General features: G+C 44.2%; 1 protein-coding gene across 1 annotated transcript; it reads right to left on the reverse strand.

Annotated features, from left to right (window-relative positions):
- Positions 1-1,261: 1,261 nt before the first annotated feature.
- Positions 1,262-10,624, reverse strand: LOC124124420 (galactoside 2-alpha-L-fucosyltransferase SEC1-like). The gene is made up of 2 exons (XM_046487586.2): positions 10,545-10,624; positions 1,262-3,418 (listed from the first exon to the last, which is right to left on the reverse strand). Exon 2 carries the CDS (start codon positions 3,136-3,138, stop codon positions 2,083-2,085), a length of 1,056 nt encoding a protein of 351 aa, XP_046343542.2. The 5' UTR covers positions 3,139-3,418; positions 10,545-10,624; the 3' UTR covers positions 1,262-2,082.
- Positions 10,625-13,978: the final 3,354 nt, after the last annotated feature.

Genomic DNA, 13,978 nt, shown 5'->3' on the forward strand with positions numbered 1-13,978 from the left:
CCGTGGTCTAGTGGTAGAGCGTCCGCCCGGAGAGCGGAAGATCCCCGACCGCGTCATACCAAAAGACGTTAAAGATGGTACTTGTTGTTACCCTGTCTGGCGCTCGGCATTAAGGGGCTAAAACAAGGACTGGTCGGCTCGGAGTCAGTATACTGTGTCTCAGTGGGGTATTCATGTTAAACTGCAGCATGGTATCTCAGTGAGCTAGCACTATAAATCGGCATCAGTCTGGACTAGTACAAGCAGCCACACACACACACACGTGCATGCACGTCGCTATATAAGTGCAATAATCTTAGACGCGACGTTAAACCCCATTTCACCTCACATCACCTATTGGGATACGTGGGATATTACTGACAAAATGTTGATTGCGGCGTAAAACACTAAATTTTCGAAATCGCGTGATCAATAAAGCTGAATCTTGGTCGAATCTTCACCAGGAAAATCAAATTACAAGACAAACAATTGAAAGCATGTATTTGCTCTCTAAACATACATTCATAGGACTTTATAAAGCATTGGTTGGCGGGATCTAGCATCAGTGTAGATGACAGGGACTGTTTATTTGGCCGTATATGTTTTGATTTGTACAGGGGAGATAACTGCCGGCGGAGGGTATGAGGCAAAATGCATGCGGTTTGGCGTGACATCGATGTTAACAGATTTACGACTCTTATCAACCAGCATGTCCTTCAACGACATTTGGTGCGGTGGGGTAACCTAGTGGTTAAAGGGTTCGCTCGTCACGCCGAAGGCCCGGGTTCGATTGCCCGCATGGGTACAATGTGTGGAGCCCATTTCTGGTGTCCCCCGCCGTGATATTGCTGGAATATTGCTAAAAGCGGCTTAAAGCCTTACTCACTCACTCACTCATTCACTCACTCAAACGACATTTGAAAGGAACTCAGAGTACATTCATGCCTGTTATATGTATTTATGAAAGTGTAAATTCCTTCAACCCGAACGGTTTGAGAGATGTTCCGACGTGTTGTTGTGCTGTGTGCTTGTTATTACCGCATATACCCTATTTTTAACTATCGTCGAGTTAGTTTGTGTTTCGTATATAAAGTAAGTGTTTTTTGGTCTGCGCTGTACCCCTGCTCGTGGGTTTCACCAAAATGGGAAACGTTTGAGACCTCCATACCATCGGGCTATTTACTCACTTAAAGCTGTCATGCGACATAGCTGGAATACTATTCAAAGCGGAGGTAAACCCAACTCACTCACTCACTCACTCACCTCTAAATTGAAGGTTTGGATGAATCATGCCACAGAATAAGTGAGTGAGTATGATTTTACGCCGCTTTAAGCATTTTTCCAGCAATATCACAGAATAAGACCGTGCATTAGGAAATTACATAACCGAACGTTTATTGACTTTAAACTTACAGTCAGTATTTTGAGTATATTTTCGTTTTGCGACATTTGGTTTTTGAGTGAACACATAACTGCTCATATTGCGACAAGCTTGTCTATAGAAGCAAGGTGACACTATATTGAGAAAGAAGGCAGCGCATCGATGTACGGAGCTTGAAAGTAAACTAATGTCCAAAAATAACGATACCAACTATTTTTAATTCATTTTGAGTTATAAGTGATTTACTTTATATGAAACATATTTAAACATACCCCACGTACCAAGCCAAATGTGATCGGTGGGAAAAAAACCGGAAAATTTGACAATTTGTGTGAAAAACGTACACTTTGCTAAAACGATGTCATGTGCCGTAGCACGAAATCCACGTGCAGATCTACTGTTAAAACTGTTGCCCCGGCACGTTAGGAACACAACACCAACACAAACGTTAAAATATGATTAAAACGAATTTTTGTACACATGATGTTAAAAGATTACTCTAATGAAATATACCAATATGAATTTTCTGTGTGGTTTTGTTTTTCTTCCATAACCTTTCGAACACTTGGCATCGTTTCTTTTGGACATGAGTTTAGTTCCTGGCAGATGACCTCATATGCATGTTATCAGAGCGTGATAACAAGTTTATCGGATTGGTATATCGCATTGATAATACTATGAATCAATTCAAGCAATTCGGATGGCACCAAAATATTTCAAATTCAAGCACCAATGGGAACCCAGTGTGGCAGAAAATGGTCTTCATTTTTTATACCTCTAGCTAACTCTGATCCTGATCTGGGAAAATCCTTATAATAAACAGCATACCCGCCTGCCAGCCACGCGGCCCACCATCCAAATGTCCCCACTGTCATTATCATATGGTCACACAAGGTCAAGGTCGCAAAGTCTAAAAATGGATCTGTGTTGTCCATGAGTATGATATCCGTGGACACTACATTTGCTCTACACCATATCTTGTCATCGGTAGCTATAAGGAAAACTGGATTATGAAACTTTGTTTTCATATGTGCAATAGCTTTCTGAATATACGATAAAGGTGCGGCCAGATAGCCTCTTGTTCCCCCAGAAGCCATGTCTGTCCGACGAACATGAATCCCGATCACCGTTCTGTTTTTATACTGAATAGTGTGTTTCTGAAAACATTGAGAACTGAGATCGATATATTTTTGAGTGAAGATAAACTCTTTTCTTATTGACGACCTGATCGAGTGGAAATACTTCCATGATTGCAAATACCGCGATATTTCAACATTTCCACCAGGCAGTGTAAAGAGCTTGCAGTCAAAGGTGCCATATTGCCTCTCGGTTAGATGAGTCCAAGACTTATTGCTGACGTCACCAATGAAGGATATATTGAAAAGTTTACTGAGTGGATTGGAATTTGGAACAAGGGGCTGTTTTCTTGTTCTTGCAGCAATGCCAAGCAATGAGGCATATTCAAACATATTATTTCCAAGGCGACCATAGAATGTCACTGTCAAAATATTGTCACGTGGTCTGGTCGTTCGCCATCTTGAAAACACCTTCTTGACGACTTCATCAGAAAGTGTGATGTTGTTGAAGGATGGTGAAGTGATGTTAAGATGTTCAGCTGACGTGTTTTCCTGAGTCCTGTTGTGTAATTCAGTATGATTGAAAATGTACCTTTCTGAATATGGAATAGGCTGATTTAGAATCAAAACCAAACACAGCATCGACAATGTAATGCTTATAAGTATGAAGCAATATTTCAGAGTGTGTAGAGCCACCATCATTTCATTTCTCTTCTTCTAATATCAGTAAAAAGTAGATGCTTTTAATGTTTTCACACTGATTAATGCAACATTAAAACATAAGCGACATATTCATATGTCAAATCCTTATATACTTGTAATGGTGGCCGCACAGGTGTTGGGTTAACGTGAAAGGCCCAGTTCTTCTTTGGAAAGTGCAGTTTTGTGCACTGTTATCCTTCGCGTGAATCTCCATCACTCGCCAGCATTTGTGTCACTTTTGATGTGTTCACGTCTTCGGTATTGTTTTGGACGATTTCCTCTGAAAAGTAATTTGAAAGGAATAACGTAATTGGTTGTATATGAAGGGCATTGGTCCACGCAAGTCGTACACGGTATGTTGTCAACAAATTCACTGGACCTTACCAACCCAGTTGGTCGCCTCTTACAAGCTTAGTTTGCTGGTCTCATTTAAATATATATATATACACACACACACAAAAAATATATATATATATATATATATACACGTGTGTGTGTGTGTGTACAAGGGCGCGTAAAAGATAGGTTGGGGAGGGGTAAGGACAGATGGAATGATGGAGACAGGTGAGGAGGAGGCAGGATGCGGGGATTAGTGAGGACAGATGGAATGATGGAGACAGGTGAGGAGGAGGCAGGATGGAATGATGGAGACAGGTGAGGAGGAGGCAGGATGCGGGGATTAGTGAGGACAGATGGAATGATGGAGACAGGTGAGGAGGAGGCAGGATGGAATGATGGAGACAGGTGAGGAGGAGGCAGGATGTGGGGAGGGGTAAGGACAGATGGAATGATGGAGACAGGTGAGGAGGAGGCAGGATGTGGGGAGGGGTAAGGACAGATGGAATGATGGAGACAGGTGAGGAGAAGGCAGGATGTGGGGAGGGGTAAGGACAGATGGAATGATGGAGACAGGTGAGGAGGAGGCAGGATGTGGGGAGGGGTAAGGACAGATGGAATGATGGAGACAGGTGAGGAGGAGGCAGGATGTGGGGAGGGGTAACGACAGATGGAATGATGGAGACAGGTGAGGAGGAGGCAGGATGTGGGGAGGGGTAAGGACAGATGGAATGATGGAGACAGGTGAGGAGGAGGCAGGATGTGGGGAGGGGTAAGGACAGATGTAATGATGGAGACAGGTGAGGAGGAGGCAGGATGTGGGGAGGGGTAAGGACAGATGGAATGATGGAGACAGGTGAGGAGGAGGCAGGATGTGGGGAGGGGTAAGGACAGATGGAATGATAGAGACAGGTGAGGAGGAGGCAGGATGTGGGGAGGGGTAAGGACAGATGGAATGATGGAGACAGGTGAGGAGGAGGCAGGATGTGGGGAGGGGTAAGGACAGATGGAATGATGGAGACAGGTGAGGAGGAGGCAGGATGTGGGGAGGGGTAAGGACAGATGGAATGATGGAGACAGGTGAGGAGGAGGCAGGATGTGGGGAGGGGTAAGGACAGATGGAATGATGGAGACAGGTGAGGAGGAGGCAGGATGCGGGGAGGGGTAAGGACAGATGAAATGATGGAGACAGGTGAGGAGGAGGCAGGATGTGGGGAGGGGTAAGGACAGATGGAATGATGGAGACAGGTGAGGAGGAGGCAGGATGTGGGGAGGGGTAAGGACAGATGAAATGATGGAGACAGGTGAGGAGGAGGCAGGATGTGGGGAGGGGTAAGGACAGATGAAATGATGGAGACAGGTGAGGAGGAGGCAGGATACGGGGAGGGGTAAGGACAGATGGAATGATGGAGACAGGTGAGGAGGAGGCAGGATGTGGGGAGGGGTGAGGACAGATGGAATGATGGAGACAGGTGAGGAGGAGGCAGGATGTGGGGAGGGGTAAGGACAGATGAAATGATGGAGACAGGTGAGGAGGAGGCAGGATGTGGGGAGGGGTAAGGACAGATGAAATGATGGAGACAGGTGAGGAGGAGGCAGGATGGAATGATGGAGACAGGTGAGGAGGAGGCAGGGTACGGGGATTAGTGAGGACAGATGGAATGATGGGGACGGGAGAGGAGGAGGCAGGATGCGGGGATTAGTGAGGACAGATGGAATGATGGGGACGGGTGAGGAGGAGGCAGGATGCGGGGATTAGTGAGGACAGATGGAATGATGGAGACAGGTGAGGAGGAGGCAGGATGCGGGGATTAGTGAGGACAGATGGAATGATGGAGACAGGTGAGGAGGAGGCAGGATGCGGGGATTAGTGAGGACAGATGGAATGATGGAGACAGGTGAGGAGGAGGCAGGGTACGGGGATTAGTGAGGACAGATGGAATGATGGGGAAGGGAGAGGAGGAGGCAGGATGCGGGGATTAGTGAGGACAGATGGAATGATGGAGACAGGTGAGGAGGAGGCAGGATGTGGGGAGGAGTAAGGACAGATGGAATGATGGAGACAGGTGAGGAGGAGGCAGGATGCGGGGATTAGTGAGGACAGATGGAATGATGGAGACAGGTGAGGAGGAGGCAGGATGTGGGGAGGGGTAAGGACAGATGGAATGATGGAGACAGGTGAGGAGGAGGCAGGATGCGGGGATTAGTGAGGACAGATGGAATGATGGAGACAGGTGAGGAGGAGGCAGGATGTGGGGAGGGGTAAGGACAGATGGAATGATGGAGACAGGTGAGGAGGAGGCAGGATGCGGGGATTAGTGAGGACAGATGGAATGATGGGGACGGGTGAGGAGGAGGCAGGGTACGGGGATTAGCGAGGACAGATGGAATGATAGAGACAGGTGAGGAGGAGGCAGGGTACGGGGATTAGTGAGGACAGATGGAATGATAGAGACAGGTGAGGAGGAGGCAGGATGCGGGGATTAGTGAGGACAGATGGAATGATAGAGACAGGTGAGGAGGAGGCAGGATGCGGGGATTAGTGAGGACAGATGGAATGATGGGGACGGGAGAGGAGGAGGCAGGATGCGGGGATTAGTGAGGACAGATGGAATGATGGGGACGGGTGAGGAGGAGGCAGGATGCGGGGATTAGTGAGGACAGATGGAATGATGGGGACGGGAGAGGAGGAGGCAGGATGCGGGGAGTAGTGAGGACAGATGGAATGATGGAGACAGGTGAGGAGGAGGCAGGATGCGGGGATTAGTGAGGACAGATGGAATGATGGGGACGGGTGAGGAGGAGGCAGGATGCGGGGATTAGTGAGGACAGATGGAATGATGGAGACAGGTGAGGAGGAGGCAGGATGCGGGGATTAGTGAGGACAGATGGAATGATGGAGACAGGTGAGGAGGAGGCAGGATGCGGGGATTAGTGAGGACAGATAGAATGATGGGGACGGGTGAGGAGGAGACAGGATGCGGGGATATTTTAGGACAGATAGAATGATGGGGATGGGTGAGGAGGAGGCAGGATGCGGGGATTAGCGAGGACAGATGTAATGATGGGGACGGGTGAGGAGGAGGCAGGATGCGGGGGCTTTTTAATGAAAACACATTTGACCATGTTAAATATCTGCTAAGAATAAGTGAAAGTCTTCTGTTTTCAAAAGCTTTACATCGAAATATATAATGAAATTCGTCAGCTATTGCCGGGGAGTTACACAGTGAACATAGACGCTGTTCTCTGGGAACATTATTCCAGCGGCCAGTCTCGACTGGTAAATTGTGGTTATTTTAAGAGCGGGTTTAGATTTAGATTCAGGTAGATAGGGATAGTTTTCAAATAATGGCATTTCTTTCAGATTTTGTTATTAGAAACCCTTTGAGCTCCTCAATATTGAACTTCTCCAGGATTGTAGAAAATGATCGGTCAATATTCTTTCCACAGACGAGACTAGCCACTTGGTGTTGAAATTACATGGCATATCATATAGTTGGTTCAGGCCACAGGAGCTTAATAAACATTCTAAATCATATAACCAAGGGTGATTATTGGAATTTACGTCAGCATCCATCTTCATGAAATGATGAATTAGAGTCGAAAAGATATTTTGTGGAGATCGTACTATATGTCTATGCCAAAAACCTATAATTCTCTTAGCTACTCTAATATTAAGGGGGGTCCTGCTTAATTCGCCATAGACCATAAAAGAAGGAGTAGATAATTTTAAACCAGCCGCTAATTTAAGGAATTTTAAATGAACTTTCTCAATCATATTCAAACATTCAAATCTCCACACTTCGAAGCCATACAGTAAGATTGGTAACACCATATAATCAAATTTTTAAATAGTACAATCGAGTGGGAGATTGATATTTCGGGAATTCTTCAGGAGAGAGCACATTCATTTTGTGGCATTTCCGACTAAAGTTTTGACGGCATGTCCAAATTTCCTATTTTTATTGAATTTTATGCCTAAATAATCACAGAAGTCTACCGTTTCTAATAAGTTACTGTCGAAAATGAAGGAGGCGAGTTTCTCTTTGTAGTACCGCTGCCAAACACAACAACTTTAGTTTTAGATACGTTAACGGTTAGTTCCCGTTTTCGACAGTATAATAAGAGTGAGTTTAAAGACGTTCGTAGAGGTCTAGGATCGGTACCACATAGAACTATGTCATCAGCGTACAGCAGTGACAGGAGCTGTACACAGAGAGTAAATGTTTCATCTGACAGCGTTAACTTGACACTTTGACAACAGTTTTCTATCAACCACGGTTCGAGGTGATTAAGGAATATTGAAAATAGTTGGGGAGATAAATGTTCTCCTTGGCGGACTCCACTGTAACTTGAGAAGAAACTAGAAGTGTGTTTGCCTATTTGAACACATTGCTTAATGTCACTGTACATGTGTTTAACTAATGTTAAAACTTTACCGATAACTCCAGAAATTAACAATTTTGACCAGAGACCCACCCTCCAAACATTATCAAAAGCTTTTGAAAAGTCAATGAAAGAACTATATAATTTTTCTTTATTATTTTTTAGTATATTTATTAGCATATTCAAAACAAAAATATTGTCAATTGTAGAAAAGCCCTTACGAAATCAAGCTTGGGCTGGCGACAATATGTTATTCACATTTAAATAGTTAGTTAATCTAGATTATAAAATACCAGTAAATAGCTTATCAAGATAACTAAGCATTGTGATAGGACGATAAGAAACAGGGTCTAGCGGGTCACCCTTTCTCTTGTATATAGGCTTGATAATATCCCTATTTAAGATTTTTGTACTTGGGTCACTATTACGTGAAAGTCATTGGGGCGTCACAAATACTACTGTTGGGCGTCGCCAATGGTTATATTGAAGTTTTCAGTTCACTGAGTTATGAAACGGCGAAAGATCTTGAATGCATGAAGGAGTTTTGACAAGGACAAATATCTGGACTCATGGTGTTTATTTATTTCTTATCCACCTGACGAAATCACTTGTTTTTACATATACATTTTCATGCCCATCGGAAAGCTTTAGATCTGTATACAAAATATGAAAGGAGAAATAGATTACCTATATTGTAGGGGATTGATTTGAGCCTTGAGTGAGTGAGTGAGTTGGGTTTAACGCCGCTTTTAACAGTATTCCAGTTATATCACGGCGAGTCAGCTAAATGTGGGAGGAAAGCCCGAAGTGTTGCAGGTCTCGGACGTTTACCACTTCGGTGAAACCCACGAGCACGGGTATGGTGCTGACAAACCTAGAAACATAATCGGGGCGAACCGGGATTCGAACTCACAATCATAGGTTTCTGGCGTGTCCAGGGGACGCAACTCTGCACAGCGAATCGTGGCGCCTTAGACGACTGGGCCACCCGTGCCCCCTGAGCCTTGAGTGAATAGGCGAGTAAAGGACGTGACCTCAGTCGAGCTTCACACCACTCTGGTGTGACATTTTAATTGATTTATTTAAGCCTGCTACACCAGTACGATACACATTGGTCATATAACATTAGAATCTCTATCTTAAGTCATAAACATATTTTATATCTTTATATTCTACTTCCAAAGCAGCATGTGGATTCAGCTCTCTCCCAAACCTGTACGAGTGTTGACGTTGCGACAGATACAATTTACTACCTCCGTTGTGCAATAAAATAATTCAGATTATCGACAGAGTTTGTCAAACGAGCCTTTCCCAACGTTCGGATGGTCTAGACGCGGTCATTTGATGTTTATTCTAAAATTGCATTGAATACGCTTTTAGGGACCGATGATTTGATATTCTGCCGCGTCTGTGTGTGTGTGTGTGTGTGTTGGGGGGGGGGGGGGGGGGGGGATAGTATGTTTTTTAAATTAAATGTATGAGCCTGAATATGTTTGAAAGAAACCACCTTGGTACAATGGTACAGTTTTTTTTTAAAAGAAGAAGAAGAAGAAGAAGAAGCAGGATGAGCGAATTCCATTCGGACTTTCGTTACCCATGCTACAGAATTTGTCTTCAGCAACCCATGCTTGTCGTAAGAGGCGACTAACGGGATCGGGTGGTCAGGCTCGCTGACTTGGTTGATGCATGTCATTGTATTCCAATTGCATAGATCGATGCTCATGATGTCAGTCACTGGATTGGCTAGTCCAGACTTAATTATTTACAGACTGCCATCATATAGCTGGTATATTGCTGAGTGTTAGCTCATATTGACGTTGTTATTGATTTTTAGCGTTAATTTTCTCAGAGAAATGTTCACTAATTGTTGAATGAGTGTGTTATTGAGTCATTTGAATGCTTCAGAAAATAAAGTTTATCCCCGGGAGTTGGATCACAGGAATCAGAAGTAATTCATGACATCGAATCCCAATTGCATAGAAGGATTCTCATGATGTCAGTCAATGGATTGTCTGGTCCAGACTCGAACATGTGCAGACCGTCACATTGCTGAAATATCGCTTCGTGCGGCGTTAAACAAGAAAACAAAACAATAAAACTCACAAACGTACACGGTTCCCAAAAATATCTCATAACGACCAGGCGTCAGTCATGAGTGAGTGAGTTGGGTTTAACGCCGCTTTAAACAGTATTCCAGTTACATCACGGCGTGTCAGCTTAATGTGGGAGGAAAGCCCAAGTGATGCAGGTCTCGGACGTTTACCACTTCGGTGAAACCCACGAGCACGGGTATGGTGCTGACAAACCTAGAAACATAATCGGGGCGAACCGGGATTCGACCCCACAATCATAGGTTTCTGGCGTCCCCAAGGGACGCAACTCTGCACAGCGAATCGTGGCGCCTTAGATGACTGGGCCATCCGTGCCCCCCGTCAGTTATGTAGTTAAGCGCCGCTTTGAACAGAATTCAGTAACATCACGGCGTTTCATCCTAAAGTGAGAGGAAAGCCTGCAGTAACGAGATTCTCTGACGCCCTCCTGGTGAAACCGACGTGAATCTGGACCGACCGGAGACTCGAACCCCTCGATATACCTGGCAGGCCTATAGGACGCGACTCTGCAATAGATTAGACGTCAAGGCCACACAGTATAACGTTTACATGTAGAACATATGTTAGACCTACCTCTGCGAGGTGCAACACCCCTGAATCACTCCAATTCACACATTGTACACAACACGTATGCCAGTCAGAGACAAGCCAACTCAAGTCAAGCTTGACACACGCTATATTTATGACGCGGAGATTACAAGATCACGCGCTTGGATTTATTGCTTAACGACGGAGCTTTAAACACGATCAATGTAAATAGCAAGATTAGGAGAATGTTAAGTTCAAGTCAGTTGTACAATTGTTTACCCTATAAATACATAAACACCGATGTTCATACATAGTTTATTACGTTTCGTTATGCATGCTTTTGATATAATAATCACATATGTCTGGGCGCTCCGGAGTCAGTTAATGAATAAGGACATATACGGAGTTTTCAGTCTAGGAAGAGGTGACCTGCATATCTAATCTTGCCAATTTGCGAGATTGCTAGATGTTGCATCATGTCCAAATGTCCCATTCTCGCGTTTTCGACTTTTGACAAAAAGTGCTCCGTACCATTAACACGAGAATGCGAGACCGCGAGAACTCGAGATTTTGGCCAAATCTCGCGTTCTCGCGATCTCGCATTCTCGCGTTTTGGGCATATTTAACTCGTTCCCAATGGTGGAAATCGCGAGCATGCGAGATCGCGAGAATGTCCCTTACTGTATTCCATAATATCGTGATGTTCCAAATGTTAAAGTTAGTACTGTTACCTCGCTTCCATCTTCCCGTGGCAAGGGATTGAACTGGCTATAAAAGTCAAGTTTCTTTTTTTGTCAGTTATCGCCCTTGCCTCGGGAAGATGCCTCGCTTAACACAATGTGATTATCTCCATACTACCATGACTAACTAAAACGCGATATCTTTGGTGTCAGGAAATATATTGAGTAAAGCGACATTGCGTCCAATGTTTTGAGTGGGTTGTTGATCCGAATTACGAAATCACCGACAACAGCTTTTAAATAAAATACGGCGCTGTTTTTCTCAAGCCGTTTTTCACAGTGCAATACATGGCAGGCTTTAGTACAGCGACATCGTGGGTAACCAAGTACGCACTGCTGAAGAAGCCTAAGCAAGCCTTGCAAGGTTTCAGTTCACATCGCGCCTCACTATTATGACGTCATTTCTCTTATTGAGACGAAATGGTATGACGTCACAGTCGTATATAGAAACGCGTCAAATTCCAAGTTATCTGTTGTCCCTGAAACTTGAAATCCATTCTCCTTATCGACTTCTATCATGTTTTCTGCACGATATCTATTGCCACACATTCTTGGAATATTGTAGATCGTCAAATCATTTTTTGAACTATAACATATAATTGTTTTTAAAATGCCTACCGACAATCATGGATAAAATGTACATTTTATACATATTAGCTTCCGTGGTGATGCGGCCGTCAACTAGGCTTTTTCAATCAGAGGTGTTTATTGTGATTTGATACCTCTGACTGACCAAGCAGATTGGTGTAAACTCCAAATTCATGGTAGTTTTTGTAGTATTCCAGGCGGTCTATTGGTTTAAACTTATTTAATAATTTTATCTCATACATGTAGAATGAAATGGGGATTGGTAAACAAGCAACAATGCTCATATCAATACCGCTCCCGAAGATTATATATATACATTGGCAGTTTTAATACGTAAACAAATACAAATATCATGTAACAATATAATAGAAAGATATAATTAATGTATAGCTCATGTACCACCTGTATACGCTCCTCAAAAAAAGAAACGCACAGGTAGTATGTAGCTCACTGAACCCGACCACACAAAAAATCCAGTATATAAATTGAATATATGTTGGTGGCCTGATATTCGACAAACGGTGCGTCAAAACGCAGCCATTGTCGATTTGCAATGTCTTAAACGGCATTGTTTTCACACTTGTTCAAAAATGTCATGGAGGAAAACAGTAAAGCAAAATGCACGTGCAAGTTATGGCATTTGTAACTCGTGGCAGTGGCTATAAAAAGACAAGCCAATAATTTGTCATTCAATTGTCAACAATTTTTCAAGTTCGAAAATACCGAGACTCAGCGCTGGCGATCGAACATCGCCATAGGACGTATCCAAAGAGGGGAATCGCAGTCTTCTGTTGCACGCCACTTCAGCGTCCGGTACAGCACCATTTGCCGCCGTTGTGACCGATACACACAGTTCAATTCCACTGTAGGCCGTCCGAGTACCGGCCGACCAAGAGTTACCATCCCTGCACAGGATCGCTATATTCGACTGTTCCACCTACGTCATCGCAATGCCACAGCTAAGGAGAGTGCAAGACGCATCCCTGGTTTGAGGAGGATATCGGACCAGACTGTCAGGAACCATCTTCGCGAGGCTGTAATCCGACCCAGAAGACCAGTTATCGTCACTGTTTTGCAACAGATCCATATCCTACACCATGAGATCTTATTTGGTTGTGGTTCAAGGATATTTGACAGAAAATCGCTACATGAATCAAATTCTTCAACCTCACCTTCTTCTAATCAATTACCGCCAGGGGGAGTTGTTTCAACAGGACAAAGCTCCACCGCACACAGCTCGTGTCACGGTAGACTACCTTCATAATACCAACATGAACGACTTGCCCTGGCCGTCGAGATCTCCAGATCTCAACCAAATCTAACACATCTGGAATGAACTTGAACGTCGTGTACGTCAACGTCAGAACACGCCGCAGACATTCCCACAACTGGCCAACGCGTTACATGCAGAATTGATCCGTGAAGATTCGGGGTAGAAGAGGTCTTCAGCAACCCCTGCTTGCCGTACGAGGCGACTATGCTTGTCGCAAGAGGCGACTAACGATATCGGGTGGTCAGGCTCGCTGACTTGGTTGATGCATGTCATCGATCCCAATTGCGTGGATCGATGCTCATGATGTCAATCCCTGGATTGTCTGGTCCAGACTCGATTATTTACAGACCGCCGTCATATGGCTGGAATATTGCTGAGTGCGGCGGTAAACAACAAACAAACAAACAAGTCCGAAATGTCAAAAGGGTCATATGGCCTTTGATGAAGAATAATTAAGAACTTTTGCATGTCGTGACCGATGGTACCCAAACACATGAAACGCATGCATCCGTGTAGCACGATACAGTTAAATCGCGGGAAAATAATGCCATTTGATTCTTTAAGCCACGTAATACATGAGCTGATTACCGTTAGGATTATGTTGTGTTTATGAATGACAGTAAAGAGACCAGACATTTCGTCTAAACAAATAATATGTAAACTGTATGACCTTTCACTTAATATGAGTGATCGAAATTGATTGTGTTTATAATAATTTGAACAACATTACTTCATCATAGACCCGTGAAGATTCCAGGGTAGAACAGATCTTCAGCAACCCATGCTTGCCGTAAAAGGTGACTATGCTTGTCGTAAAAGGCGACTAACGTGATCGGGTGGTCAGGCTCGCTGACTTGGTTGATGCATGTCATCGATCC

This window comes from Haliotis rufescens, unplaced genomic scaffold, assembly GCF_023055435.1.
Source record: "Haliotis rufescens isolate VD_foot unplaced genomic scaffold, xgHalRufe1.0.p SCAF_14, whole genome shotgun sequence".
NCBI lineage: Eukaryota > Metazoa > Mollusca > Gastropoda > Lepetellida > Haliotidae > Haliotis > Haliotis rufescens.

Excerpts from the sequence above, each read along its gene's own strand:
- LOC124124420 (XM_046487586.2), bottom strand. The coding sequence starts at position 3,138 with ATGATGGTGGCTCTACACACTCTGAAATATTGCTTCATACTTATAAGC.